At 40.8% G+C, this 27,353-nt stretch overlaps 1 protein-coding gene across 1 annotated transcript; it reads right to left on the bottom strand.

Annotated features, from left to right (window-relative positions):
- Nucleotides 1-26,962, bottom strand: epha2b (eph receptor A2 b). Its single transcript, XM_017708935.2, has 17 exons — nt 26,881-26,962; nt 26,124-26,191; nt 23,487-24,135; nt 12,111-12,266; nt 11,308-11,643; nt 10,587-10,711; nt 10,312-10,492; nt 9,941-10,040; nt 8,371-8,426; nt 8,130-8,255; nt 6,525-6,710; nt 6,355-6,416; nt 5,322-5,531; nt 5,000-5,149; nt 4,643-4,836; nt 3,180-3,335; nt 1-109 (listed from the first exon to the last, which is right to left on the bottom strand). Exons 1-17 carry the CDS (start codon nt 26,960-26,962, stop codon nt 1-3), a joined length of 2,946 nt encoding a protein of 981 aa, XP_017564424.1.
- Nucleotides 26,963-27,353: the final 391 nt, after the last annotated feature.

Here is a 27,353-nt window from a genome sequence, read left to right as displayed (position 1 = left end):
TCACACTGCGAATACACTCAGGGTGCTGGTTTGGTCCTTAAGTCCCAAGATGCTGTAGGCGATCCTCTTCAGGTGCCCTGGCAGACGGACTCCAATGTTTCGGATATCCCTGGAAGAGAGGAAGTTGGGAGAATGTAAGGAAAAGCGTAGGCTGAAGTGCTAGATTAAAAGAATACTCCAGCATTTTTCAGCCTGTTCTCTACATGCAGCATTTATAGCGTATGATGTATTATCGCAGTCATTTCGTGCAAATGTGCAGCTTGAAAAGAGTAGAAAGCCTGCTATGTCTAAACTCTATAGCAGAAGGAAACAATGAATTCCATCAGTTTGAAGCAAATATTTGTAGAACACTGTCACAAATCCTTCACTCAAAGGTGTTTGTAAGTTATTATTTAAATCTGCAAAAGCTGGTTCTTCCAGAAAGATAGGACTAGTCTCCAGTGAGATGGGTTTGAGGTAATGTGTTTGCAGCTTTGTGTTGTGGGTAATGTTTTTACTCCTGCCTGAATGAGTATGTATGCCAGAAAGCCTTATGGAAAACAAATGTAACCAAAACTACTTTTTTACTGTGTGGCTTCGTTCTTTAAATTGGATAAAACTGAATCAAAACAGCTTTGGTAAGACATTCACTCATGTCTGTCACATTTCAAGTGTTCTTAATGCATAACGGTTGTAGTTGAAAATTTGCATTATAGAGTCAAATTTTTAGAACATTTATTCATGGACTGCCCAAATGCCCAAAGACTTTTTGTGTGATTGGCTAAGTAGAAATGACTGTCCATAGTAATAAGCAGACAGATGAGGCATAAAGAGATTAAGTTGAAAAGCGCTACAGTGTTCCTTTAAAGTTTCAAGATACTGTATCATTTGTCAAGTGTTACTTGAAAGAGGCCATACACGCAAGCAACACTTCACAAATGCCATGGTAGGCAAGTCCCAATTACAGTTTTAATTTACAGCCCTGATGACTTAACAAGGTTTCCCCATCCCTGCCTTGAGTCATTGTTGCTGGCAACCCCAGGCAGTGGAAGATTCGTAAATAGTTTCTGGCTTTTTTTTTCTGAACTTTATGTTTCTGGCTTTTTAAGAGTGCAACCAGATGACAACAGATGGAACACTGAACCATAAAATAAAACAAAACCCAAGAAGAAAAAAAACATGACAAACACATCAAAGGCATATCTGTTTCTCCACACATAGTTCATCCAGCTTCCAAGCTAAAAACACTCGTGGGAGTGGAGCTGGAGGTCAGAGAACACCCAGCTACAGTAGCCTCCTCCGCTCTCCATCACCCACACTCTTCAAAGCCATCCATCAGCTAGACATCAGCTTTTTTTCTGTGAGGTCTCGGACATCTATTCCTCTGTAGGGACACTTCTCTCCACACTTTCATTAGATATTGGTTATTATTTTTGTCCTCAATGATCTCTTTATTCTTACACCCCTCCCATCCTTTCTCCGTTCTATACTGTTGTTTCAAGGGGAGCCGCCACATGGCCCATGGCCTCAACCGGTGGTTACTGGCTACAGTGAGCACACAGCCCTTGACTGGTGCTGTGGGCAAAGTGAGGGATGAGAAGAGGCATCAGAAGGCTTGGTGGAAGGGAGGCCACAAGCTACCACATCCAGGCCACCAAAAAAAAAATAAAAATCTATTCTTTGCCTTTTTACCACCATTTTTTTCCATTCGTCCTCTCTCAACACAGCGAGTTTTTACTCGTCAAACAAGCTGACGGATTCTCTCACTGAAAAAAAAGCTTATCATGAAGCTTGTGTAAATGTCTTGCATAGCAGTTAAATAGTAATTACCCAATGCGGTTTTGATCCTGGCCAAATACAGTAAAGCATAAATGGTCTGTGGCTGTATAAGCTTCTGCTGGTAACTGGCACATAAATTTAAGCCACGTTCAATTTACTATGCTTCAAAAACAACTGTTTATACATTCTTCATAAATTACAGGAAATTTAGGGTACAATCTCACTCAAATGCGATGCCATCCGTACCAGTCGGATGAAAGTTTTGATCATGTGCCGAGAACTAAAGAGAACTCTTAACGCAAACTGATTTCACTGATTCCGCAATGAAAGACTGGGCTCATCTTATCAGGGCCTGTGGGACCATTTCATTCAAATGCTTGTTTTGCATAATGACGGTTTGCAACCTCATACATTTTCAATCCCACAGAAGGGAGGACAGAAATAATTCCTCTGCAATGTACTTTGTAATCCGTATGCTTATGATGCCTTTCATTTGAAAACCTAAGAATTACCTCATCACTGTCTTAACAAAACCTGTCAGGAAAAAATGTTCTAAACTTTAGTGTGTATGAAGGTAACAGCATTTTATTAGTAGCTACTTTGGACCATTTCTGTTGGTCTGTTGTTCATTAAAGGTTCACATAATGCTAAATCAGATTTTTAAACAATTGAATGGTTGTCATTTGGGGTTGATGTGAAATGCACCACTCTAGAGAATTCTGTCAGAAGTAGTGGTGATAGGAACCAGAAGTCTTAAGCATTTAATGCCTCTAAAAGGTCCCTCACAGAAATGACATGGTTACAAATAACATTGTCTGATTCATGAGACGCTGTTTTACAGTTGTTTTGAGATAAGCTTTTGTCCTAAATTGTATTTATGTTTTACAACACACTCATGACAGAGTGGTACATGCAGGATATTTCAGATTTACGACCATTTTGTCATTATCAACATGACAAATATAAACCTAGAAGACACGTGCGGGTGCACTAATCATTTTAGATAGGAAATAAAATGGCTTTTTATGTTTTCATTACAAATATTGCAACCCCTGGTTTCACTGAAAAGAAATCTAAGCTTCTCTATAGTGAACCCTTTTATAACAAAACACACTGAATGACTCAATGATTTTATTATGCAGAAATATTGAAAACTCTGTGGAATTTCCCACTGAGTGCAGCTGGTGTTTTCAAGTGGTGAAAAATATCAATAAAAGCGGTAAACTGCTAACAGTGCAGTGCAGTGGGGTGAGTCAGTTGTTTACCACCTGTAATGCAGCCATGCACCTCAAAGGTGGAGAATACAGGATGTCTGGGCCTTCATCGATTTTGTTCTATCACTCTGACTCAAGTAATGAGCTTGATAAGTCTTTTCTCATAAAGTCTGCTCTATTCCTAGTGGGCGAATCAAGTCTACTCACTCGCTCTTCATCTGCAGCACTTGTTCCATGCTGACGATGCCCGCCATGCTGAAGTTTTCGCTGTACTGACTCATCTTGATGGACTCCAGCCATTCGGACACGGACCTGAAGGGAGAGCCATCAGAGCCACTGGTGCTGGGAAGCCGAATGGAAACCCTGGGAGGGACAAAATGCAAATAACGTCAGCAAACCACACAAAGATGGCTTTTTTTGTTTGCATCCTTTTGTTGCAACCGCTGAGCAAGAGACATGCATTCAAAGACAAAAGCTGCTTCTTCACTCACAGGATCTGATAAAATATCCTGACCCATCACACTCGCACAAATATGCACACACGGCATGACGATCACAAACACTAATCTCCTACGGCCAATTCATGCATGTCTTAACTCTCCTAAGACCCAGTTGTTTTGCTATACAGTTTGACTTGTAACAGACTATGCATGTCTCGACTTCAAGTCTCCACTCTTTCCATGCACTAGGTGTGGATGACACCAATGACTTTTATCTGGTTTGATGCCAAGTAATATCAAAGCTAGTCTCTCAATACCAACACTGATTTAAAAGTTTCTTTTTTGCCCCATAGAAAAAAATAAGTACATAAGTCAGACAATCTTTGATTTAGTTAAGTTATTCATTTTTCAAATAGAAAAAAGTAGAAAAGATATTTAACAGAAAATTACACAGAAGCCTAAACAGCTAAATATAATATCTAATTTTTCAGTAATTAGTGTGTCCATCCTTTGCCTTTATTACAGCTTCCATTCTTTTTGGCAGTCTTGCTTTCAGTATTTCAGAGCAATCTGCAGGGATATTTTTGCACGCCTTCAAAGTTCAGTCTTCTATGTTGGTTGCACCTTCTGCGTCTCCTAATCCAAGTAATTCCAAACACATTCAATGATGTTGAGGTCTACACTCTGAGGGGCCATTTTGGAAGGATAGATAGATTTTTTCAGATCTGGGTCTCTTGTTTATCTGGTGGTGACAATTTTGGTGGTCAACCAGGTCTTCCATGATTGTTAGGGGACAAATTTCCCCTGTATCTTGAATCATTTTTGAACTTCAGTTTTGAAAAGCACTGTTTCCGTATGTTTCCACATTTTTCTTGGACCTTCCTGTTTCTTTTGCTTTTTGATTATGTTTTCTCTAATCTCCTGATAAATATCTCCAGAATATGAGTAACTTGTACTTAATGTCTGTTTAGACTGGAAACTAAATAAATGAATGGTGGTCTGTAATGTTTGCACAGTACTGTTTATACTTATCATCATATCAAAACCTTGTATATTAATTTCTTTTTAGTCTGTAATACTTTAATAAGGGAATTTTTTTCACCAATATATTTTTTTTGCCATCATAAAAAATAGTTAATGTAATTTACAGAATAGGTTTGATTCTCAAAAGAAAGTAGCTTTATTCCAGTAGGAATGCTTGTATAACTTCAGAATATGATGTAAACTCACCGAGGGTCAAAGTCTGCAATGGCCTTGAGGGAATCGGGGCTTTTGAGGAGTTTGTCCAGCAAGCTTACGATGTCCTGGAAGCGGGGCCGCTTGGAACGGTCCTGCAGCCAGCACTGGAGCATGAGCTGGTACACAGCAGAAGGGCAGTCCATTGGAGCAGGGAGCCGGAAAGCTTCATTAATGGCTTTCATCACCTGCAGGGACACACAAGGAAGACAATCAGATTGAAGATGTTTTGGTCATATGAAGACTGTCTCAGATAAGAGTAGGAACAATCTGTCACTCTTTAGAGCTAGTGAGGTGTGCTAAGGACACTCTGCCACTGTTCAAAGCCAGTGACGTGTGACTCTGCCGTACCTCGTGGTTGCTCATGTCCCAGTAGGGTCTCTCCCCGAAGGCCATCACCTCCCACATGACTATGCCAAAGCTCCACACATCACTGGCTGAGGTAAACTTCCTATAAGCAATGGCCTCTGGAGCGGTCCAGCGGATGGGAATTTTGCCTCCCTTTGGAAGAAACCACAAAAACAAGAGACTGACCAACCGTTTCACTTTCAAACAACATCCAAGAAATAATAATAAGGTCCAACTAATGTTAAAATAAAGACAGCTGGAATTGAGAACAGCTTGTGTAAACATTCTACCAAAAATATTTCATTAAATTGCTAGGTAAACGTACACTGGTGGTGTAGGTGCCCTCAGGGTCGTCCTCAAGAACTCGGGACAGGCCAAAGTCGGAGACTTTGCACTCCAGCTTAGAATTGACCAGGATGTTGCGGGCAGCCAGGTCTCGATGTACGTAGCTCATGTCTGACAAGTACTTCATGCCAGCTGCAATGCCACGGAGCATGCCCACCAGCTGGAATGAGGACATTTCCCCATCGTGATCCTAGGGAATAAGGTTGAGAAGTTTTATAAGGAAAAAAGTCAATCAGTCTTGCATCAATTTTATATTTTTTTTCTCATTTTCTAAAAGTTATGTGAGTTCCTAGTTTTTTAAATGGTCCATTTCATGGAAAACAATATTTTCCTCACGGTGTGACAAGGTATATAAGCCCTGATAATTGTATACTTAAGTTTTAAAATGTTCCTTTAATTCCATATCCTATATATTAAAACACAGCTTCAGAAACAACCGGTTTTGCCCTCACTGTTTTTGTGATGTCCCAAAACCAATGCATTTATATACATTCGCCTATAAAGCCTACGGTAGTTTATCCCCACAAATTAGCTCTGAGGTTATAAGCCAGGTTGGATCCCCAACTGCTTTTTTAATGCGGTACAATACAGGGAAACCAGTCAGAACAGAGCTCATTTATAAACATCTTAAAGGCACAGCAACAAAAACAGACTGTTTAATTCTAAGGGATAAACAGAGGTTGGAAAATGATCATGTAAAAAGAAGATTTTGGAAAATAAAACACCCCAAACTTTGCAAGATCACATGGGGGAAAATACACGAAAAAGGAGAATATGGGCCCTTTAATTACACCTATCTGCACTCATTGGCCATTTTATCAACTATACATAAAACATAGATGCATGTTATAGGTTTACATTTACTAACCGAAGCTATTCTGATCCTGCACTGTTTATTAGCTGCTGTCTAGCCTGGCCATCAATGAAAAGGACCACCACAGGACCACTGCTGACCAGGATATAGGACCATGTTCAGCACAGAAGTGACACAAAAATGGCAATTGCAAACTTACCCTTAGGTATTTGTCCAGTGCACCATTTTCCATGTACTCAGTGACAATCATGACATGCTTGACTGTAAAATAAAAGAGACAAACATTCAATTCATGAAATGTAAATGAATGGGAAAGATTAATTTACACTAAGAAATTGAACCCTGAAAAAAAATAGAGCTTTTAGTTACATTTGGTAACCACTCCTTCCAGACGAATAATATTTTGATGGCAGAATTGGCCCATGATGCTGGCCTCACTCAGGAAGTCCTGCCTTTGCTTCTCAGTGTAGCCTGGCTTCAGCGTTTTAATGGCCACCGCTGCCTCTTTCCGTCCAGGAGCCTTCAGGATGCCTCGATAAACCTCTCCAAACTCACCTACAGCACAGAAGCACAGTCACCACCATGCAGATAACATAAGGGTGTCAGATAAACCAAACATCAACTACTATGATCTCATGCAGTTTGGCATAGGGGCTATTAAAATGACATTTAGAGGAAAATCTTTGAAGCCTTCTCATATAGCACTAAGAGGAAATGGTAAACAAGGCACGTGGGTGAGAGCACCTGGAGCCATGGGCTATAATGAAACCCTAGAGTGGTCAATGACTGGCTGTGGAGGAGGGGTGGACCCATGCGTTTGGAGGGGGTATGGGAATCAGCTGTCATGCGCAGAGGAAGAAGTGAAAGAGGGCCGTGGGAAGGCCTGCAGGGGAGTTCATAGGGGAAAGGTGACCACGCCGCCCTAATCTTCTCATCAGAGGGTTAGGGAGGCCTGACTATTGAGGTATATCCAATAAATTGAGGCTTTTGTTTAAATTAGCTGTTTCTTTGTGAGTGATTTCACATAAATAAACTCTAGATTAATTGGTCTGTTATTAGCACTCTATTTTAAAGCCTGCAGGACATGAGAGGGCCATATAGTGGGTTATGAAAACAACGCTGGCTTCATTCATCTTTAGAAGGAAAACAAAATGCTCTCGAGAGAGAGGAACGTGCCATGCTAAAAATATGTCCCAACATACAGGGCAGACCTCTGATGTTTTAACTGTCACTCTGCAATTTCAAAAATAAAGGTTTCTAAATGGTTCTTGGTTAACGTTTGGTTCTATGAAGATATTTTTAGTGATATGGAAACTTTACATAATGTGAAGGTTCTTAACAGGTTCTTAACCCAACCATGCACTGAAAGAAAGTGACTATTCTATGGCATCATTCCAAAGAATTCTTTTTGGTTTTGTTTTTTTGGTTAAAAAAAAAAAAGGATAGTGCTATAAAAAAATCATTATTTTCATATTTGATTATTCATGTGAATTAAATAAACAGTATTCTATTAATCAGCTTTAAATGTGGCCTATAAATGTGAAGAGCTATAACAACATGTTTGGCAATGTTCTGATATGCCAAGGTACTGTTCGAATGTGAGGCTTTGTTTATGCATTTGGGCTACATTAAGTAATAAAAACAAGTGATATAATAATAAACATGCAGATTATTGCTATAGCTTTTCAGACTGTGGCATCTTTTAACCACTTCAGCAAGTTATTATACTAGTTCACCAGACAAGCATGTGTGAACAGGCGTTTAGGATGAGCAGGTGTTTAGTTTTCCAGACATCGAAGGTAACTTCCATGGAAAGCTAAGTTTAGGCTACTTTTAAATAAACACTCTCAGGCTTCTTTTTTCAACGTACTAGTTATTTTTCTTTCGCTATCTGCTCACATGCTTTTATTGCTGACATTATCAATAACACTGAAGAACAGTTTCGGCCTTAAAAAATGGGCTAAATATACCAACCTACTCCAATCACTTTCTGCTTGCTGACGTGGGTCGGATGAATCTCGCTGGCAAACTTAAGCACAGCCGTGTTGGGGTCTTCATATGTGTGAGGATCAACATAGGTCTTCAGAGGCTTCAGTTGCTCTGGAGAGGGGATTTACTCATATTAGTGAAGAGCAGACAAGGAGATGAGAGTGGAGCCACCGAGAAGTGGGAAAGAGAGGACAATTAGGAAAAAATAAAAGCTTCTTATATTAACCTGGGCTGGAGAAGTAGGCGTCCTCGGGTCCTTGCCTTGTGTGAGAGTTTTTTCGGCTGTAGGAGAATAAAAAAATAAACGACTTAATGGGTGGTGGGCTTTTTTGAGCAAACCGAAACATTTCTTTTCATACTTAAAGCTTAAAAAGTGGCCAGTGTTGGGGCCGGCTCCATTCAGTCGAGGAGCGCTTTGATAAAAAGCCGTCTGTGTTTGCCAAGTGGTGACAGGGGTCTGGGTTATCGCAGACAACTACCAAGGGTTTGGGTCACCTTCACAGAGCCGAGACAGTCCGACACCGAAAAGAACCAACCGCCTCTTATCTGGCACAATGTACGTCCCGGATTCATTTCCTTTCAAACACGCCTCTTGTTAAAGCGCACTTATTGAGCAGTGACAAGTTGTATTCAACAGCAATTCTTCCCCCCGAGTAGTGAGGAAAAGATTGAGATAAAGAGAGAGTGAGAGCTCTGAAAAGGGGGACACTGAATGGGTTTGGACATTTTGGATCATTCATGAAAAAAGCAGGAGGGGGCCACTGCAAGAGGCCAACGAAAAGAGAGTGTCAGAAGTACGATTCAGACGGGATTTCCAGTTATATGTGTGTGAGAGAACGATATCACGTAATGCTCAAGACCAATGCGGTAAAAGATCTTATATGTATTCCAAAGATTACATCTTGCTGCTCTGCGCATAATATGTAGCTTTGGCTTAGAATATGCTTTAAAAACCCATTTCTCTTATCTTTACCACCTACCCGGATAGCTAATGCAATGTTATTGGTATTGACATTAGCTAGGGAGACAAGCACCGAAGTCATTACAAAAAAAACAAAAAAAAAAACGTTTTTTTTTTTACATTACAGGTAGACACACAAAATTTGGAACCCATCTGATACAATACAGTAATGTCTTGATTCTATACAGCAAAAATAAATGGTGGCTTAAAATCTGGCTTATGTTAAAATTGAAATTCATAGATTTTTCTAATTTTCTGAATTATTAAACGCTCAAGATGTAAACAAAGTCATTCAGAGTGGTTTGGTGTGAAATGTGCCATAATAGAGAAACATACGGAATCAGAATTGTTTGTAGTGGTGGCAATGGGAAGCAGGAGTCTAAAGCATTTAACGCCCTAAAAGCTTCCTCACAGAACGTTATTACATGAAATGTTTACAAATGTGCTGCCCAATGCTTGAGACACACAATTTATCTGTGGTTTTGGATAGTAAATAAAAGGCTGTATTTGTCTTGTAGACATTGAGACCCCGGTTTCTATCACCACCACTGTGTAGTTTCTACATTAGACACACATAAAACCGCTGATTTATGCAGATATTTTTAAAAGACTGTGGAATTCGGCTTTAATATGTTAAGCATTAAACATTATGAAAGTTCAGTATTGGAAACAAAAGCTGTATAACATCTCGATATAATTCTCTCGTCACAACGTTAGCCCCACGCTAACATGCTACGCAACACAATACAATGTGATACGCTGCGATACAATGCAGTACAGTATGCTGTATTATTACATCAATTATTAAAATACTCAGAGAGGAGTTATTTCTGACCGTCTGCGCAGCAGCAGGACCACCACTACGATGAAGAGCATGACCCCTCCTCCCACCGCAGCTCCGAGGATCACAGCTGTGTTCCCCTGGTTCGGAGGAACTGAGACAACAACAACACAGGAATCAGGCAAAACATTCACACAGGTTCTCAATAACACAGTGTACCTACAGCACAATCAAACAAACACAACCTACCATTTGATTACAAAAATGCTATTAAAAAAATAAACAGTCAAGACGCAATAAACCAACGCAGCATTCTTGATACGGAGCCAGTTAACAACAACGTCACTACCAACTGTGAACCGTAAACAGTGATCACACACACACACAGTGATACTTCACTGGTTTGACCTTTTTTCTGCATTTACCTTCTGCTGGTGTTGAAAACTCCTGTTCCATGCTGTAGCTGCCTGGATTGCCTTCAGGGCTGAGAGCCTGGACTTTAAACAGATAGACTGTAGAGGGAGACAGATCAATGATCTGAACAGAGTTCTTCTCCAGGACCAGCACTGTGTAGGTAGTGACTTTGTTCTTCTCCTCGTCTTTCTCCTGTAAAGAACATTTCACAGTAAAATCTGTTATTCTGTATTCTGGGACAAGTTTATTGTTTACCAGATTTTTTGTATTTGAGAGGGCTACTGACCTTTTTGCGATACATAAGCTCGTAGCGGGTAGAGCTGGGCTTGGCCCAGCGAGACACTGACCAGGACAGCGACAGACTTGTAGGGCTGCTCTCAACCAGGTGCATTGCAGTCACTTTTGGAGGGTCTGTGATAAGAGAATATGAGTGTTGTGAAGCACAATGCAAAACTAATGAAGGACAATGCATCTTTCCACAATTAAAAGGTCTACAGCTGTAAGCAAAAGTTTGAATACACGTGGTCAAATTACATGCTTTTTTAAAGAGTTTAACATTCTAGAAAAACATAACACAAAATGTGCCATAATCTTTTCACATACTTTAGATTTTATTGTTAAATTGTTGTTAAGCAAATAAACAATAATTTCATACAACAACAATGAATGTGCTAGCATTTTAAAACAAAATGCACTCTATAAAGCTTTGTAATATTTAGATCATATCCATGGTCGTTCTGACAGACTGCAATAAACTACAGGAAGTGTAGGGGGCAGTATTAGAGGGGCAAGTATAGACTTCTTGTTTGATACAACAAAAAACTGAAAATCTCAGACTGAATGTTGCATAATGGTGGGGCTGTGAGGGCATACCCAAATCTATAGGACACAAGCATTTCATTCCACAAATATATACTATAAAATAAATATAAAAATATAAATATTAAATATAAAAAAAATTAAATATAAAAAAATAATAATTAAATATAAACAATTATACTGCTGACCTGTGTAATGCAGGGCAGTGTTGATGGTGTGAGTGGCTCTCTGAGGGCTGAGCTGGGAAACCCCATTGCGGGCCTCCACAGTGAAGGTGTAGTTCAGATGTGGCTCCAGCTCACTAATGATGACACTGATCTCTTTCAGGTCAGTGTTGCTGGGGTCATAGCGCACCTTCTCTCCACAGGGCTGACACACACTTCCCTCGCAGCGATCACACACCACATTGTAGGTGATGTCGGTGCGCCCTCCTGTGTCAGCTGGTGGGCTCCAGGACAGCTGCAGTTTACCAACAGCCATTTGGGCTGTGGTGGCAGCCAGGTTTTGGGGAGCTGAGGGCAAACCTATACAGTACAGGAAGATAAACAAGCTATTAGATACCTGGGTAGCAAAGGGAGCAGTATCCCATTGGTCATCTCCTAGAGATCCACCTGAGTTTACAGTTTTCCGTCCAGCTAATCAATGTATTCATATAAAAAATCACATCAAAAGTTCAGGCAAAAAATTAGATTGCATTCATTTTTTCCTCCAATATCTGATCTTGCATTTTCTGCTGGTATGAGCCTGATACAGTGCTGGGTACTGGAATGGTGCCATGCCTACTTGGCATTAAACTCCATGAGATGGTACATCTCCAGGCTCGCAGCTGGTGACTGTACTAGGGTTTTAGCCTCCAAAGAAATTCAGAAGGTGAAGATGTGTAAAGTCTATGAAGGAAATGCTACAGATCTCTCCGCAAAACATGAAGAGATCTTTATTATCAGCTATAATGGAGATTAGGACAGTGTGGGGAAATGCTGTAGCTTCTCACCTGAGCAGGCAGCTGTCAGGGGGTCATTTGGAGCCCGGTAGAAACCCTGGAGGCAGGGACAGCTCAAGGCACCAGAGCTGGAGGGTTCAGTGTTCTTCGGGCAGTGCTCACAGGCCTCGTTGGACACTGAGGTTTTGAAGAAGCCTGGCTTACACTCTGTTAACAGACCACACATGCGACACTTGGATGAGAAAAAGAAAAGAGTATCTAACAATGATACTGCTTTGGGAGTGTCTATTAATAATGCAATAATGCACGAGTTCAGCAATTCAGCCTCTTTTGAAGCCTTCTTTCTGAAATATAAGACTGTACATAGCTGACTGAGCATAGCTAAGGCACACTCTTCAACCATCCCCCCCATCATCTCTGCAAACAGGACCAGTCATCCCACATTCCAGGCTGTCATCGACACTTGACAAGCGAGATGACAGAACAAGTCGCATAAACCAACGGATGTGTTCAACGCTGCATCTGTCAGAGACTAAACAGATTTCGCAGAAACATTTTTGACCAAACATTCTTTATGGAGGTATTTTTGTTATTTAACTCAAATCACAATTAATCATACTTGTCTTATTTGCTATATATGATTTTAAGCAGGGCATTTTTGTTATAGCTATATAACAAAATAGAGGACAAAATAATCTTCAGTAGAGTGGTATTTACAAAACTGCCTAAATATAAATCCATATTAATGCAGGATAAACATAACAATAAACAGAACAGTCTCTAATTTTGAACGCGCACTGTCCAGTGTGGTCTACTGAGTGTGTGCACCAGTGCTATCGTTCCTGATATGACTGATATTTCTGGTGTTTTGTTGTATGTATGCTATGTAAAACAGAGCGCAGAGTCACAATGCGAGCCCTTTTCACACGCCAAACCTGGGACATCATCAGCACACTTTTAATGTCGGGCTTTGTGCCATTCACACATGCAGCCCTTGAACAGTATGGGTTCAGTACACTGGGTTCATACACAGGTTCATACATGCCATGTAAGTCCTGTAAACAGAAGGTGAAATTCTCAGCAAAACTCAATGCTCAAAAAGTTTGTTTTATTCAGACTGTCAGTTACCTAGGTGTCTTTCCTCGGTCATTCAGTTCTACTAGCATGCTTATTTGTTTATTTATTTATTTATTTTCCCCCTTCTTTTTTAGAAAGATTAAGTTCTGCCCCACCACATTGTGTGCGGCCACGCCTGTGGATGGTTTGAAACAAAATTCATTAAAGAATTTAAAGAATTGATAGTGTAAATAATGCAATGTGTTGACGCATTATTAATGTATCAACAATGCCACTAGTGATTATGTTAATTAATTACACAATGAGTTAGATAACTATACATTTACATTAGATTTATATTCTGTATGAACAGTATTTTGTATTTGAGTCTGACATTTTTCCATTTGTATTGCAAATAATAAATAATACTAATGTCTCCTCTAATACTTCTAACAAAAATGTGAAATATATTGGAAATACAGACTTTCAACAGAACATTTCCACTTGCTTATTAATGTTAAACATCAAATTACGCAATACTTTTATTATCACTGGCAATAACTACATACGAAAGGAGTATATGTCTAGGGTCCTACTATAAAACACTGATAAATATAGCATGACTTGAATGACATGGGTGACAGAGGGTAAGATTTGCAAACATAAATGTAGTTATACAACCATACATAAAACTGTACAAACAGGAAGGCAAAGAAAGGTCTCCTCTGAATTGGTCTAGAAACATTCCAGCATGTGCAGCTCATGTCCTTCCTCTGTCCACTTCCACCTCCCCTCTGCCAGTCTGTCCTCCACTCTATCTCTTGCATAGAGAATCAATGGTTCTGTATCACTTTCAGAGAAATGTGCACTAATTAGAAATCATTTGGAACATAGCAAAGCAGAAACTGTCATCTGTATTACTGCATAATTACGGGAATGCAGAGTTAAACAATCCACAAAAATTCACTTTGGTTTTGTGTGTGTTTCTGTGGTGTTGGAATACTGCCAAAGATACAGCGAGAGTGGAGATAAAATATTTGAGGAGTCAGTGTTGGTTTCGATACTGAGGCGATTTAAGGACATTTGCTTGAGTGAAAACCTACAGAGGAGAACGTCCTGTTTCATTCAGTTCAGATCCATTGAAAATATTACTGTAACTCAAGACGCCCACGCCAAATCACTGTTTCCATTTCCTGGTGGCTTTCTGTTTAAATAGCTATTTTGCCAACAATATTAATTACAAAGTGCGGTGCTTCTTCCTTCTTCAGGGCTTTGTATCAATTGAGGGCTTGTTTTGGGTTGGGCCACTTGCTCAAACAGGAGGGGTTAAAGCGGAGGTATACATTACCCCAAAATATATGAGAGCACGCATTCTCCGATTTCAAAAGAAAATTCACAGCATGAAAAGAATTCAGTGTGGCGACCAAAAGCCAGCCGAGGCGTTATTCATTTCTCCTTTCAAGTCCACTCCTCGTCTTGTTTCTCTGCCAGCTGTTGCTGAGACTTTACTGCGACTCATTAAGGCGACCGTGTGGGGAGGTGGAGATGGAGAAGGGAGAGAGAGCGAGAGAGAGAGTGAGAGAGAGAGAGGGGCCGAAGGAGATGGAGAGAGGGATAACGATTCCTGCTGGGGCTGGAGGGAAAAGGGAGGGGGGTGAGAGAAGAAAAAGAACCATCCTATTCACCCATAAGGGAGCTGAACAGCTGCTGCAAACCCCAATTCACATGCCCACAACCTTCGCCTTTCCAGCCATAATCCCCTGAATTCTTGGGTCCCCTCGCTTGCTCACAACCACATGCGAGAGTCCAGCCACGGGCATTCACTGGCCTTTCAGGCTCAGACAACAGGCGCAGAATGCCACTCCATTCAGCTAGAGGGAAAACACTTGTTACAAATAGTGGAGATGCCACATGCCACATGAATACACAGGGCTGGCTTCTTAACGACAAGGAACAAAAACCTGTCTGCGTTTTTTGTTAGGGCAGTGTATGGAGGCTTTACAGTGGAGTCTTGAAGGCTATTATCAAAATGCACCACCATTCACAAAAGGAAGTATTTCTTAGGTGGACACCTTAAAAGAAGCAGTCATAGAAGTGAGCATTGCCGAATCTAGGCCATTTTTCCAGCTCAAGCTTATGGCATGGTAAAACGTGATTTTTTTTTTTTGAGTAAACGTTTTCACTTTCCAAAACAGAGGAGGAATGTGGTGGAGCGAGAGGGGCTTTGTCTTTGTGCACTGGACACAACAGGAAGCAGGAAGCATGAGGCTGACGCTTTGCTTCCTTCCTAGGGCAGCCAATCAAAGCATGCGCAGGGTGAGCAGGAGAACATTAGATTCTGGAGAAAGGAAAGGAGGATTGGATTTGTTGGCAAAAAAGCAAGGAGAGGTCAGAGGAAAGTATGGACATTATTACTTTTGAGGAATACTCATTACATCGATGCAATAAACGCTTCCCAGAGCTCAAATGGAAGGGACATATGGGGGGGGGGGGGGGGCAACATGGCATATATGATAATATGATATTTGAGAATATTTTCATGATATACAATGCATATCATGACTTTCTCTTTCTGAGATTTGATAAGCTGGAACAGCTCCAGATGTTAAATGAAAACCCACGAGCAGCGAAAAAGGTGACGAGTTCATGTTGTTTGGGACTCATTCCGAAGACAAATTTTAGTGATTTTAACGTAAAACTCTGGTGCACCCTGAGACTTAAATACAGGGATAATTACTGTGTAATTGTATAGCTCACTGAGTTAAACAATTATACAAGTTATGCCCAAATATTATAATGTTTTTTTTATTTATTTGTTTAAATCTGTTGCAAGATCAAAAGGCCAATGTGTGCAATGTGTGAAACCAACTTCACAGTACACAAAATAAGTCTCTCTCTCTCTCTCTCTCTTTTTTTTTTTTGGTAATGATATATTAGTTCTGATTTGCCAATAAAACTGATAAATACTACGTCTGTGGTCTGGCTGAATAAGTACTGTGAACTGCTGCTGTGCTGTATTTGGTGAGAGGAAGGATTGTCTCTTAGAATTCTCTGCTGGTAACAGGCACCTCCCCCTGTTAAAATGAAAAACTCATTACATCTATTAAAGCTCAGATTTGCTGAAATTCAAGTCACTGAAAGGTGAGAAGTTTACATGTATGTGCCACGTTTAAAGACCTCTCGCCAAAAAGGTGAAACTTTAGACAGGTAAGCCACTTGGGATCCTACTGAACCGCTCTTAAAAGAAACATGCTATTTTCCTGCAATTACAAAATTCTGTTTTCTGGTTTCCTTTACTCAAAATAGACAGGCATTTCATTCTTCAACCTAAATCTGAGAACATTTGGATATGCGCAAAATGAAAATGAAAAAGAAACACCCATGTTTAGCTTAGCGTGACATAACTTATTGTGATAACTATATCATATCATCATATTGCCCACCCCCCCCATAAGATGGGACCATGTTTCTGCAAACTCTCCCGGGCCTCCCCGTCCCCATCTCCCTGTTTGGCACCAGGGGATTAGGCCTTAAGAGGCTATGAGTGACTGTTTGTTTATTGTGAGAGTAGCCGAATCCTGTTCTCCAGTGGCCTGCTGGGGTCTGGGAGCTGTGTGGGTTGAGCGGAACTGACGGGGTGAAGACGGACGAGTGGCTGACATTAATGGATGGATGCACGAATGGTTGGAGGGTGGGACGGTGGTGAATGAATGAGTGTATACATGCTGGCTGGACAACAGGAATCCCTCCAGGACAGGAGTCAGACGGCAGTGTTTTCGCATAAGAAAAAGGACGGAAAACAAAAGGCCCAGTCATTTGAGTCCGGGCTCAGAAGGGCTTACATGTGGCCCCGGGCAGCAGTGAGTTAAAGTGTCCTGCTCTAGTGGGAGCTGATGGCCAAGTAAAACAAACACAGCAGAGGAGTGAGTGAGGACAGCAACCAGGGGCTCGTTACACAGGGGGAGGAGGTTAAATTCTGAAGTAAGGCCAGTGGGAATAAAAAGAAAGAAGGAAAAACCCACAAACATACACACATATATATGTGTATATGTACTCTTTGAGAAAATGAAGAATGAAGATTAAGACAATCAACTGAGAGATTTTATAGCTATTAACTCTAAGCAGCCTTGCTTGGATAACATGATGAACCAAAAGCTCAGCTAAACCCTGAGCTTCTGGTTCTTGGAGAGCTTTTGCCTTTCCATTCTTCCTTCCAGCCCCTTTACATTCCCTCAGAAAAGATTGATTTCCAGTTTTGTGGAAGTCCAAAGTCTACCTTCACCAACAACAAATTTTTTTAATCTTTGACATCTGCCAGCATGGTCTTTTGGAGTGATCATGTGGCCAGTGGAGACAAAGCCAGGGCTTTAGAGTGGATGCAGTGGTAAGATGAAACTATGGGGGGAGGCAGGAGGTGGGGAAAGGTGCTAGGTATGGCCTAAGCATTAGTGCAAAGGATTATCAGCCCAATGGACCAGTTGTAAGAGAATTACATCTACGCTTTACAATTCCACTCAGTCTTTCATCTGGTCGTTAACCGACACAATAAATGTTCTAATCCGTTTCTTTTCACACTTTTCACTTCTCCTCAAGGAGGAGAGGGAGAGAATGAAGGAGAGGAAGAGAAGATGAGAGAGAGAGCAAAAGGAGGCTAAGACAGTAGGATTGGAGGATTTGGTAATTAACAGAAGAGCTGCACGCTAAGAGAGGCTTTCACAACTCCAACCAGGCTGTGGTTTGGATGAGGTTTTCAAGGCTTTATGAGAAAGTAAGCTTCAGCTCTGATCATCAGAAGCCCATTTCTCTTGATTTGGCTCATGTCCCGGTTTCCTCAGATTCAGGTGGCAGCACCAAATGCCAATTCCGGTTAAAAAGGCCAAGCGAACCAATAAACAAAATTCCTTAATAGCAGGAAAATAAATGAGTAAATGAAGCCAGCGAATAAGTTCAACAATAGAAATCCCTGAGCCGACGAGTTGCAGGGTCAGAGAGGATTAGCAGGCCTCCGGTTTCCGCTGTAGCTCGTCCTGTTGGGGGGGACGCCGCACTAACGTGGGGACAAGAAAGTGCTGACCTCACACCCCAACAGCACAATACACTCAACACATTCACACTCCCTACCCAATGCCCCCTATCATAGGAATTTCACACACAGGAAACATGGCCCAAAAGGACTTGCTTGGCAAGACAAAACCTAAACTAAACCATAGCATAGCACTGGCTGTAGAATTTAACATGTACACAATCAGCAATACGCAACAGAACAGAAACAGGCAAGCAAAAAATGCTGGAGGGTCAACACTGCCAAATTTCATCAAAATTATTCACCGCTTGAGAGGGGTGGAAAAATCCAGACCTCCCTCCTCTTAGTGACTCATTTCATGATAAGGAAGTTCTTTTGCCATCCATTCTGTTTGCCTCCCACTTCATCCTCTTGGCCACTACTATGGAGAATGACAGGCCCCAGTTGTGCATATGTATTTCTTAAATTAATCATTGGTTAGACAATGAGATGAAATGAGCACAGTCACAGTCATCATGTTTTCCATGCTATGAGGACTGATATGAAAAGTTGTCACTGGGTTGGCTGGAGATCAAAGAGCACATTTCCATAAGAGTTCCTCTCATTTTCTCCGCCTGCCAAGAGAAGTCAACATAGCCTCAAACTAAACTGAAATGTCTAAGCAGTGGCTTTTTGATAAGTAAACATAAATCTTATGTGTGTTATAAATATATAACGTAAGGGGAACTACAGGTTTAAGACGGGAAAGGGAGCAAAGTTACTCCAGCAGAAGCAGAGAGGCGAGCCTGAAGGAAAGGTGGGAGTAATTACAGGTCAGCCAAGGAAACAAACCTAAAGCATTACAGATCACCACTGTGCTCAACATATTTCCAAAGTGCTTGCCAGCACGCTCTCAGATGCTGGTTGTATTCACATGGTTAAAAAGCTCACAAAATACTCAGATTTCAGCTCTTTTGCGAAGAACAAAATGCTGTTCACATTTGTCTCACCATCATCTATGCATTCCTCTCACCTTTCACCTCCACAGATCTGCAAAACAATGTGCTCTTTGGGCCGGTAAACTCTGCAAACGGCCCAGCATGAGGGCCACAGTTAGACTCAGCTCAGGGTTGATTTCTTTATCCTCCTATTATGCTGCAGTTCTCTCCGCATGGCCCCAGAGCAAGCAGGGTCTAAAAACCCTGGGGAAGTGCTCGTCAGACTAGTGGAAGAATTCAATCAGTAGCTATTTACAAGCAATGCACTTTTAAACTCTTTTCCAGAGGCGTGCAATTCTCTGAAGTACGCAATTTTGGTGCCTGCATCTCAAAATCTGAACAAACACTCATGCTGTAATTTACAGTGTTATGTATTACCAACACATTATGATAACCAAAGCTTTGGGCTCATGGTTTATCTTAGATGAATCTCATGTAAACTCGGTGTGCAATTACAAGCATCTATTTGTCTTTCAGACACAGACGGTGGATAAGCAAGGCTGTTTATTTACAGTACGATACTCGACATTCATAAACAGGGCCGTGTGAAACTGGATGTTTAAATTTTCAGTACATGTCACTTCCAAGACATGCAATCCATGCCAAAAATAATACCACTGCTAAACCAGCCAACAACAGTAAAAATACAAGGTTTCTTTTAGCATGCTGATTTTTGGAACTTTTTACTAACTCTTTATCACAGAGCCAAAAGAGTTTTATAAAAAGAACAGAGTGAAGCTGTAGTACTTTCAGCAGCCTAGTTTTCCAGGTCAAACTAGTTTCAATGGCTATTATACAGATGGGTGTATTTTCAGACAGACGGCTTGGTGATTGTTTGCAGCCAGCAATAATACTTGAAAAAATGTAATTAACAATAATATTATCTCAGTGTGCATATATATATATATATATATATATATATACAATATGTACACATGTGTACACAAATCAAGAGTGAAAATATAAAGGCCTATTTTTATTATTAATGAATTTCAATGGACTACATGAATTAAATGCATTTGCTACTCAGGTGGTGAACTGTGGAGTTGGATATAATTTTTTTTCAGCCAGTCGTTTCTCTGTGGTTTCAAGGTGCCATAGACTGGCCAGAAAGAGGCCAGATGGTCAATAGCCTAGGTAAGGCTGCAATTTGGAACAATAGGTCAGGCTACATGGAGGAGGAACTGGTTGCCTTTTCAACTGGGAACATCTGGTGAAGTGACTGTTTTCATTTTCCTTTTCTGATCTTTGTAACAATTTTTTTTATCATTACATTTGACAAAGTCATTTTGTTACACCCAAAGTTGCGCTAGAAAGCCAAAGCTACAAAGGAGCAAAAAAAAAAAAAAAAAAAAAAGCAAGAAATCTAAAGAAGTCATAAGACAGAGCTGCAGGCAAAACCAGTACTTACTGCAACGTACACACATACACACATATCCGCACCCAAGTCAATTACTACCCAACCAATCACTAACCATGCATCAGAGCTCTAACTTAGTCACCAACCATTTTAGTTCCAGTAAGGGAAAAAAATCAATTACAGTTAAAGACCTCCTTTAAAATGGAAAAAACAGCCTAAAGGATCCCAGACCAGTGCCTGACCGCTTTCTTTTTTTCCCCTCATACACCTACAACATGGCGGCCAATGTCCTTTAGTGGCTTCCAAAAACTATAGTTATTTGTCCAACTCAGCGTCAGAAGGCTTTACGGCCTGCGACAGGGCGTGGGCATAGGTTTCTTGCGCAATCTAAGCAGTAGGTCGGGCAGCGAGGCTTTGTGTGGTCAGCTAAGGTATGTGCTTCTTTATGCCAGAGAAGATTATGAGTGTTGAAGGGTGTGTTTTATGGCTGGAAAACTGTGTCAGTGTCAACACTGAATCGACCTGAAAGGTGTGCACATTTGAGTGTACCACTGCTCTCCTTTACTCCAGCTTGCTGTACTCTTTGACTGAAGGCTGTCTCACTCATTTAACCTGCCACACTCTCCAGTGCCCTTTCATTAATTACTCTTCAACTGCAGATCCATCAAGGAGAGACAGTTCCGGCCTGGAGCTCTCCCCAGGGAACATATTGTCCAACTCTAAATATATACACACCTATGTTGATTGATTTGAATGGACTGCATGTGTTCTTTGTCTTTGCCACTGTGCTTTGAGGGTGAAGGTAACAAAAATGAACTAATGTGAGTGAAATGGATAAAAATGCATGTGAATAAAAAAGTCAGTGAAAGTGAATGCATATTAAATGTCATCTGAATTAAGAAAATCAACCAGTACTGGATTAAAATCATGCTAATTGGACAAAATATGGTCCAGTTTATCATTAATCACAAAGGTGGTCTATGTATGAGGGTGAATAGAAGTATTGTGTTATATTGATATCTGACATGCATTTGTATAGACTCAATTTTCATCAGTTACTACAGCAGCTCCACAGTGGAGTGAATATAATATTATTTTCAGCCCGTTGACAGTTTTTCTGTAGTTTGAAGGTCTCCTCAATTGACCAATAAAGGTGGAACACTTTCAATATATTGACAAAAAGTCAACATACAAAATAGCATATTGAAATTTAAAACTGCATCGCTGATTTACCCCTCATTCTCGTCCAAGGGTCTAACATTTGCTGTCTTTCATGGAAACTACAGCCAGTGACTGAAAATTTAAAATTTTCACAAAGTTCACTATTTTGCACAATATTTTGTTTTCAGAGCCAAACTATCTGCACAGTATATAATAAGAACTTTAAATGATCAAAACTTTTTAACCCATAAAATATCAAAAGGCTTATTGAATCTTGGCCTCAGGATCAAAAACTCATATCGTGAATGTATAGAATGACAACTTTCTTGGCCAGTGTTCTGGTGAATATCCTAGGTGAGGCTGTAATTTTGGAACAATAGGCTACATCGTACATGTCTGGATATAAGAGACTTTTTTTTTTAACAACTGTACATCCATCAATGAAAGGCAGCTCTGGCCTGGAGCTCTCCCTAGGGAATTCCTCTTGCCTGCAGTAATAGGGGAGGCTCCTTGGTAAACCTAGGAGGAATGCACCATAAGAGGTGGGGGCAAGTGGGACCAATAGCTAGAGCTAAACACTGCACTACATTGTTCTGCTACCTTAACATTCCTTTCCCCAACCTTTTCACCATCCCCTCCCTTTCGGCCTGTCTCAACCTCCATCTATCTCTCTCTTACACACCTCACATACACTCACACGCAGACACACACCTGTTCACTTGATTCTCCGCTTTGATTTAATATGAATTAACACACGCTAATTACAGACATATTAAGAAACTGTTAATAAGTGTTTGGTATTAATGATTCATTTAAAAACAAAGCACTGAGGAACTCCTGTTTAAGAAAATGGTTGGTGTGCTAGTGTAGGCTGGTAGGGTACCTGCCTCTACAAGAGTCACTGTTATTGGGAAAGCTTTGTTAAAGTGCTGGGGTTTTGAAGGCATTTGTAATGGAATGATTCTGAACAGGCCCTAGCACGCCGCGACTCCCATGAACATTTTCTTCAGTCACAAAACACCTGAATGTCAAATGGCTGAACTCTTACTAGTGTGGTGAGAGAAAGAACAGAGAACGAGGGGGAAAAAGGATAGGAACGAAAAAAACCAACAAAAAAAGCACAAGTTGTAGTTATATATGGCCACAGGAGAGATATGCTCTGAGGCAGGCTTTAAGCTCATAAAAAACTTCTGCCTTTGAAACAGTCACTGGCTAAAAATGCTGGGGTTAAAAAGGTCAGATCTCTGACTGTAAAGAGAGACCGTGCTTCAAAATGCACAGCTTTTCTTTCAGACAGTGTGCTCTGAAAGAAATTGAGGTTAAGGTTGAGGTTAACAGCACTACTTAAAAAGTAGTATTTTTTTAACCTTTCATTAATTGAGAGATGCTGGACAAAAAAGTGCAACAGACAGCCAACAATTATGTAAAGTTTAGATTTTTTTGGTTTTGTGTTTTAATTGTGGTTTTAGTTTTGTTTACCAGTAGAAAAAAGCGTCTCCAACAGAACTTCTCTTATGTGGTACTAAAGTGGTAGTTCTCACATTTTTGCTCATAGTCAAAGTAGATGTGGTGACATGTATGGTAAGGTTGAAGAATTCCAGCCATTTTACTTGAGCTAGTTTACCCAAGGGGGTATTCCACTACAAGGCTACAAAAGCCTCTGACGAAATACACATAATCCTCTATAATAAATACCAATGCTGACAAATGCTAAAAACACATATTGTACTCTTTTTAGTTTAAATCCATAAACAAAAAAACATTTCTCAAATGAATATCAGACTTGGCGGCAGCCACAGCTGGCACGAATCAAAGACTGTATGAGCTAGACAAAGGGACTTATGTCTTACCTTGGCACGAATCATTCTTAGGTTCATATCCAGGACGGCACTGGCACTGGCCCACTGGCACCACCCATTCGCCATCCACGGTGCAGTAAATGCGTGGTTGGTCCTCACTCACAGCGTTTTCCACACAAGCCCCAGCCACCTCCCGCAGAGCCTGGTTCTCCCCTCCTGCCACTGTCTCAGGGAACGCTGCCAAGCTCTTCACTGTGGCTGGGCAGGTTTTATAGTACACCCTGACTGAGTAAATAGCCACACAGGCCCCAATGTCCTGAAAGGCCAGGTAAAAACCCTTCCGGGATAGATTGTCCACAACCCGAGTCTCTGTGTTGATCTGCATGTCTCCAACGCCAGAGATTTCATCTGGCGCAATGGTGGCCACCTTGCGGAACTGGCCTTTGCGGAAGCTCGTGCCAATATCAGCATCGGCTTCAGAAGTGTGCAGGTTGAACGTCTCCTTGCAGGTGAGCGAGTCTGCCCCGAAGCTGTTGCAGTCACGCACTACAAATCGCATCTCCACAAAAACCCGAGTGGCAGTGGGGTGGCGCTGTATGAAAGTGGTCCTCAGCCAGTTGTCCTGTTCTCCTGCCCCAACGTTGCAGATGAAGTAGTTATAGAGCAAAGAGCCATTCAAAGCCTGCTGAGCAATCTCCCACTACAACAAAGAAAAAAAGATGGACATATTCAGTGAAGCGCAATATTAACTTCATTTTATATCACAATATTTCCACTATCCAGAATATGACAACATCAGGTCACGATACAGCAATAAAGAAAAAAAACTGATTCAAAAATGTATAAACCCCGAAGGAAATACACACAAAGTTTTTAAAACCAAGATGATTAAAGAACTTTCTCCTTCCTTTATTTCTTTCCTTTATTGCTCAACATTAGCTGGTGCACTCTAAAAGCTTCACCATATTCCCACACATGCTGGACTTTGTCATTTTCCGTATCTTTCCATATCATGGAAAAACATCATGGCAGTATTCACTTCTATACCAGCATATCTCCCACCTCTAATGCAAGTGAGGAAGAGTCAAACCCAAGGCTGCCAAGTAGCAATTGCTGAGGGCAAAAATAACACAAAGTGTCTCCAGTGTGGAATCTTAAGTGATAGTGAGGATCCTGGTTCATTACCCATTATTCTTTGGCAGAGAATAGCACATAATTCCAACTACTGTAAATGGACTGGTGTGAGTTTTTTTTTTTCAGAGGCAGTGCTTGTGTGCTTTTCCTCTGTATACTGCCACTATGCCATTAATTACAGGAGAGGTGCGTTATTTTCACAGTGTGTGGCACAACAATAAAACAGTCCATACCACGCAACTGCTGAGCAACTGCTTCTATAAAAGTCTATTCCGTGGGTTAACATATTTCACCGTTTTAAAGGGCCTTATACTCTCTTTAAATGAACAGCAGCTCTTTAATAGTGCAATTAAGCTCCCATACGGCCCAAACATGCTGACTGTTTGCCTCCACTTTCTTTACTGGAGAACTTCTGCGCCCAATCTCTTCTCTTATGTGGTACTAAATTGCCAGTTTAAATTGCAAGAGGTGACATGTATGTAGGGCCGGTCTTTAAGATGATATTTAGCATTGCTGTGACAAATTACATCACAAAATACTTTTCTCAGTATATCATGGATATCATCAGCGCTTAAAGTATGCTGACCAACTGTTACAATGAGAGTATAATTAGTCCTTTTAAATAGATTTAATACAGGGCAATGTGTGAAACCACTTGTTCTTTTGTTGACTGCAATTCATCAAATAGTGATATATTGTGTATCATGAAAATCTAACAAAGTATCATGATGTTGTATTTCCCACCACTACATGTTCAAAGAATTCCATCCATTTAGTTAGTTTAATAGTAAGTGTTCCGCTATGATAAAAAAGGTACTGGCTAAAATCCCAGAAACCACCGAACTCTTCACAAACTGCCACAGACACTGTATGAATTTCAAAGAGAGGTTCTAGAAAACATAACTTTGGGAGTGAGTTAATGAATACAAGACCAAACATGACCCAACATCTCGTCCAGCACCATTAACATGGTAAGAGAGCGATTTGCATTAGCATTCAATGTGACTAAACATGGAAATGAGACACATAATGCACCAAGGCTCAAGAGCATGGCAGGTGGGGCACTAATGTAAATTCCTAACTAAACGTCCTACCATTATCTGGAAAATGTACACTGGAGTCTTTCGAAATTTTGCTTGAAAAGTTTCCATGAGCATCTTATTTGGGCCAAAGGGGAAAAAAGAGACAACTTAACAAAACTGCTAAACTCACATGTTTCAAGAAGCACCACATGCATACAACTTGAAATGTTAATTACACCCTTAGTTATACAATCCTGAAGACAGGGCTTTAAAACCACACGAGGCCACAAGTATTCTAAAGCAGCAAACTAGCTGCAGGCCTCCAGACTTTTCTAGGAGCACCACAGACACTCTGCTGAGTGAGAAGAGCTTCTGTTCTCACCAGAAATCCTTCAAATTATGAAACTGTGTGTGACAATTGTTGAGACAGGGAATGAATAAACCTGAACATGTGTGAAAGTCCAAGACACGGCACCATAAAGCGTTTAAGAAATGGATAAAATGAAAGAGAAGCACACTCCATAATACTCACCCCTTGCTCATCAGGCCAGGTCAGCCAGCCCAACTCCCCTCCGGACGCCACCATGTCCAACAGCACCTCTGTGTTAAAGGGAAAAAAATCTGCTTCACACTTCATATTTTACTGAGTCACATACCACAGGAATGCCTATCATTATTAGGCAGCAGGTAAAGTCACACATTCTTTAAAAGCAGTGAACAAGTGCTGTAGAGAAGGTCAGTTTCAGCTTGACTGTAGATGAGCAGATAGAGATTGCTCTAACTTGATGCCTCTGATTGAAACTCAATGTTTCTAAAGTTGGAGCTTCGTTTCTTCTATCTACAATCTGACTTTCTCTAAAGCACATGTTCTTTCGTTTCCTTCTCTCATTCCTTTAACTTTTACCTCTTCTTGTAATTTACATGGTAAAAAAGCTACTTTTATTTTTTAAAATAACGCTGTGTGTTACCAGTTTCATCAGACTGGCTGTGGAGTTTTAACAACTGGATAAAACCTTTATACTTTTCACGTTGTCAATCATCAGACAAGTAAAAGCGACTTTAAACTCGGTGAACTGCACTGGAGGCTCTTCGAAATTGCCCAAGAACTTTTACCCCCATTAAAACCAAACGGCGTGGCTGTAAAAGAGTAGCAGGTAAGCGGAGTGAGGAGGTGGCTCGCGGTGCTGCAGCAGAGTGAACAGCCTGCCAGCCACGTGAGGAAAAAGTCCAGCCGAACATTCAGACAGTATTAAAGTTTCTCAAACTATTCTTTTAAAAACGCTACTCACCCTCTTTATTTTGAAGAGAAACGAATATGCAGTTCATAAATACGTTGACAAATAAAATTCGCTTTATCCGACGGTAATCCATGTTTCCCTTTTCGTGGTGTTAAAGTGCTGTGAGCTGCTCGCTGACTCTGCTGCTGCTCCAGCTGCTTCTCCACAGCCTCATTGAGAAACGCGCAGCCTCGTGGGCCCCGCCCATTGGAGTGCGGGGGGCGTGGCGATGTGGAAAGTGCTCCGCCCCCAACCTGCCAAAGTTCACTCACCTGTATTATTTACGGCCTTAATATTTAACCAAACTCAAGGAGTTAAAACAGTAAGGAATCTATCTATCTATCTATCTATCTATCTATCTATCTATCTATCTATCTATCTATCTGTCTGTCTGTCTGTCTGTCTGTCTGTCTGTCTCTCTGTCTGTCTGTCTATCTATCTATCTATCTATCTATCTATCTATCTGTCTATCTGTCTGTCTGTCT

Source organism: Pygocentrus nattereri, chromosome 9 (assembly GCF_015220715.1).
Source record: "Pygocentrus nattereri isolate fPygNat1 chromosome 9, fPygNat1.pri, whole genome shotgun sequence".
Classification (NCBI taxonomy): Eukaryota; Metazoa; Chordata; class Actinopteri; order Characiformes; family Serrasalmidae; genus Pygocentrus; species Pygocentrus nattereri.
This window is presented reverse-complemented; position numbering and strand designations above follow the sequence as displayed.

Coding starts and splice junctions, on each gene's coding strand:
- epha2b (XM_017708935.2), bottom strand. CDS start 26,962: ATGGATTACCGTCGGATAAAGCGAATTTTATTTGTCAACGTATTTATG. Junction 24,136..26,123: donor CCTGGCCTGATGAGCAAGGG/GTGAGTATTATG, acceptor TCTTTGTTGTAG/TGGGAGATTGCTCAGCAGGC. Junction 8,427..9,940: donor GTCCTGCTGCTGCGCAGACG/GTCAGAAATAAC, acceptor ATTCTCCTACAG/CCGAAAAAACTCTCACACAA.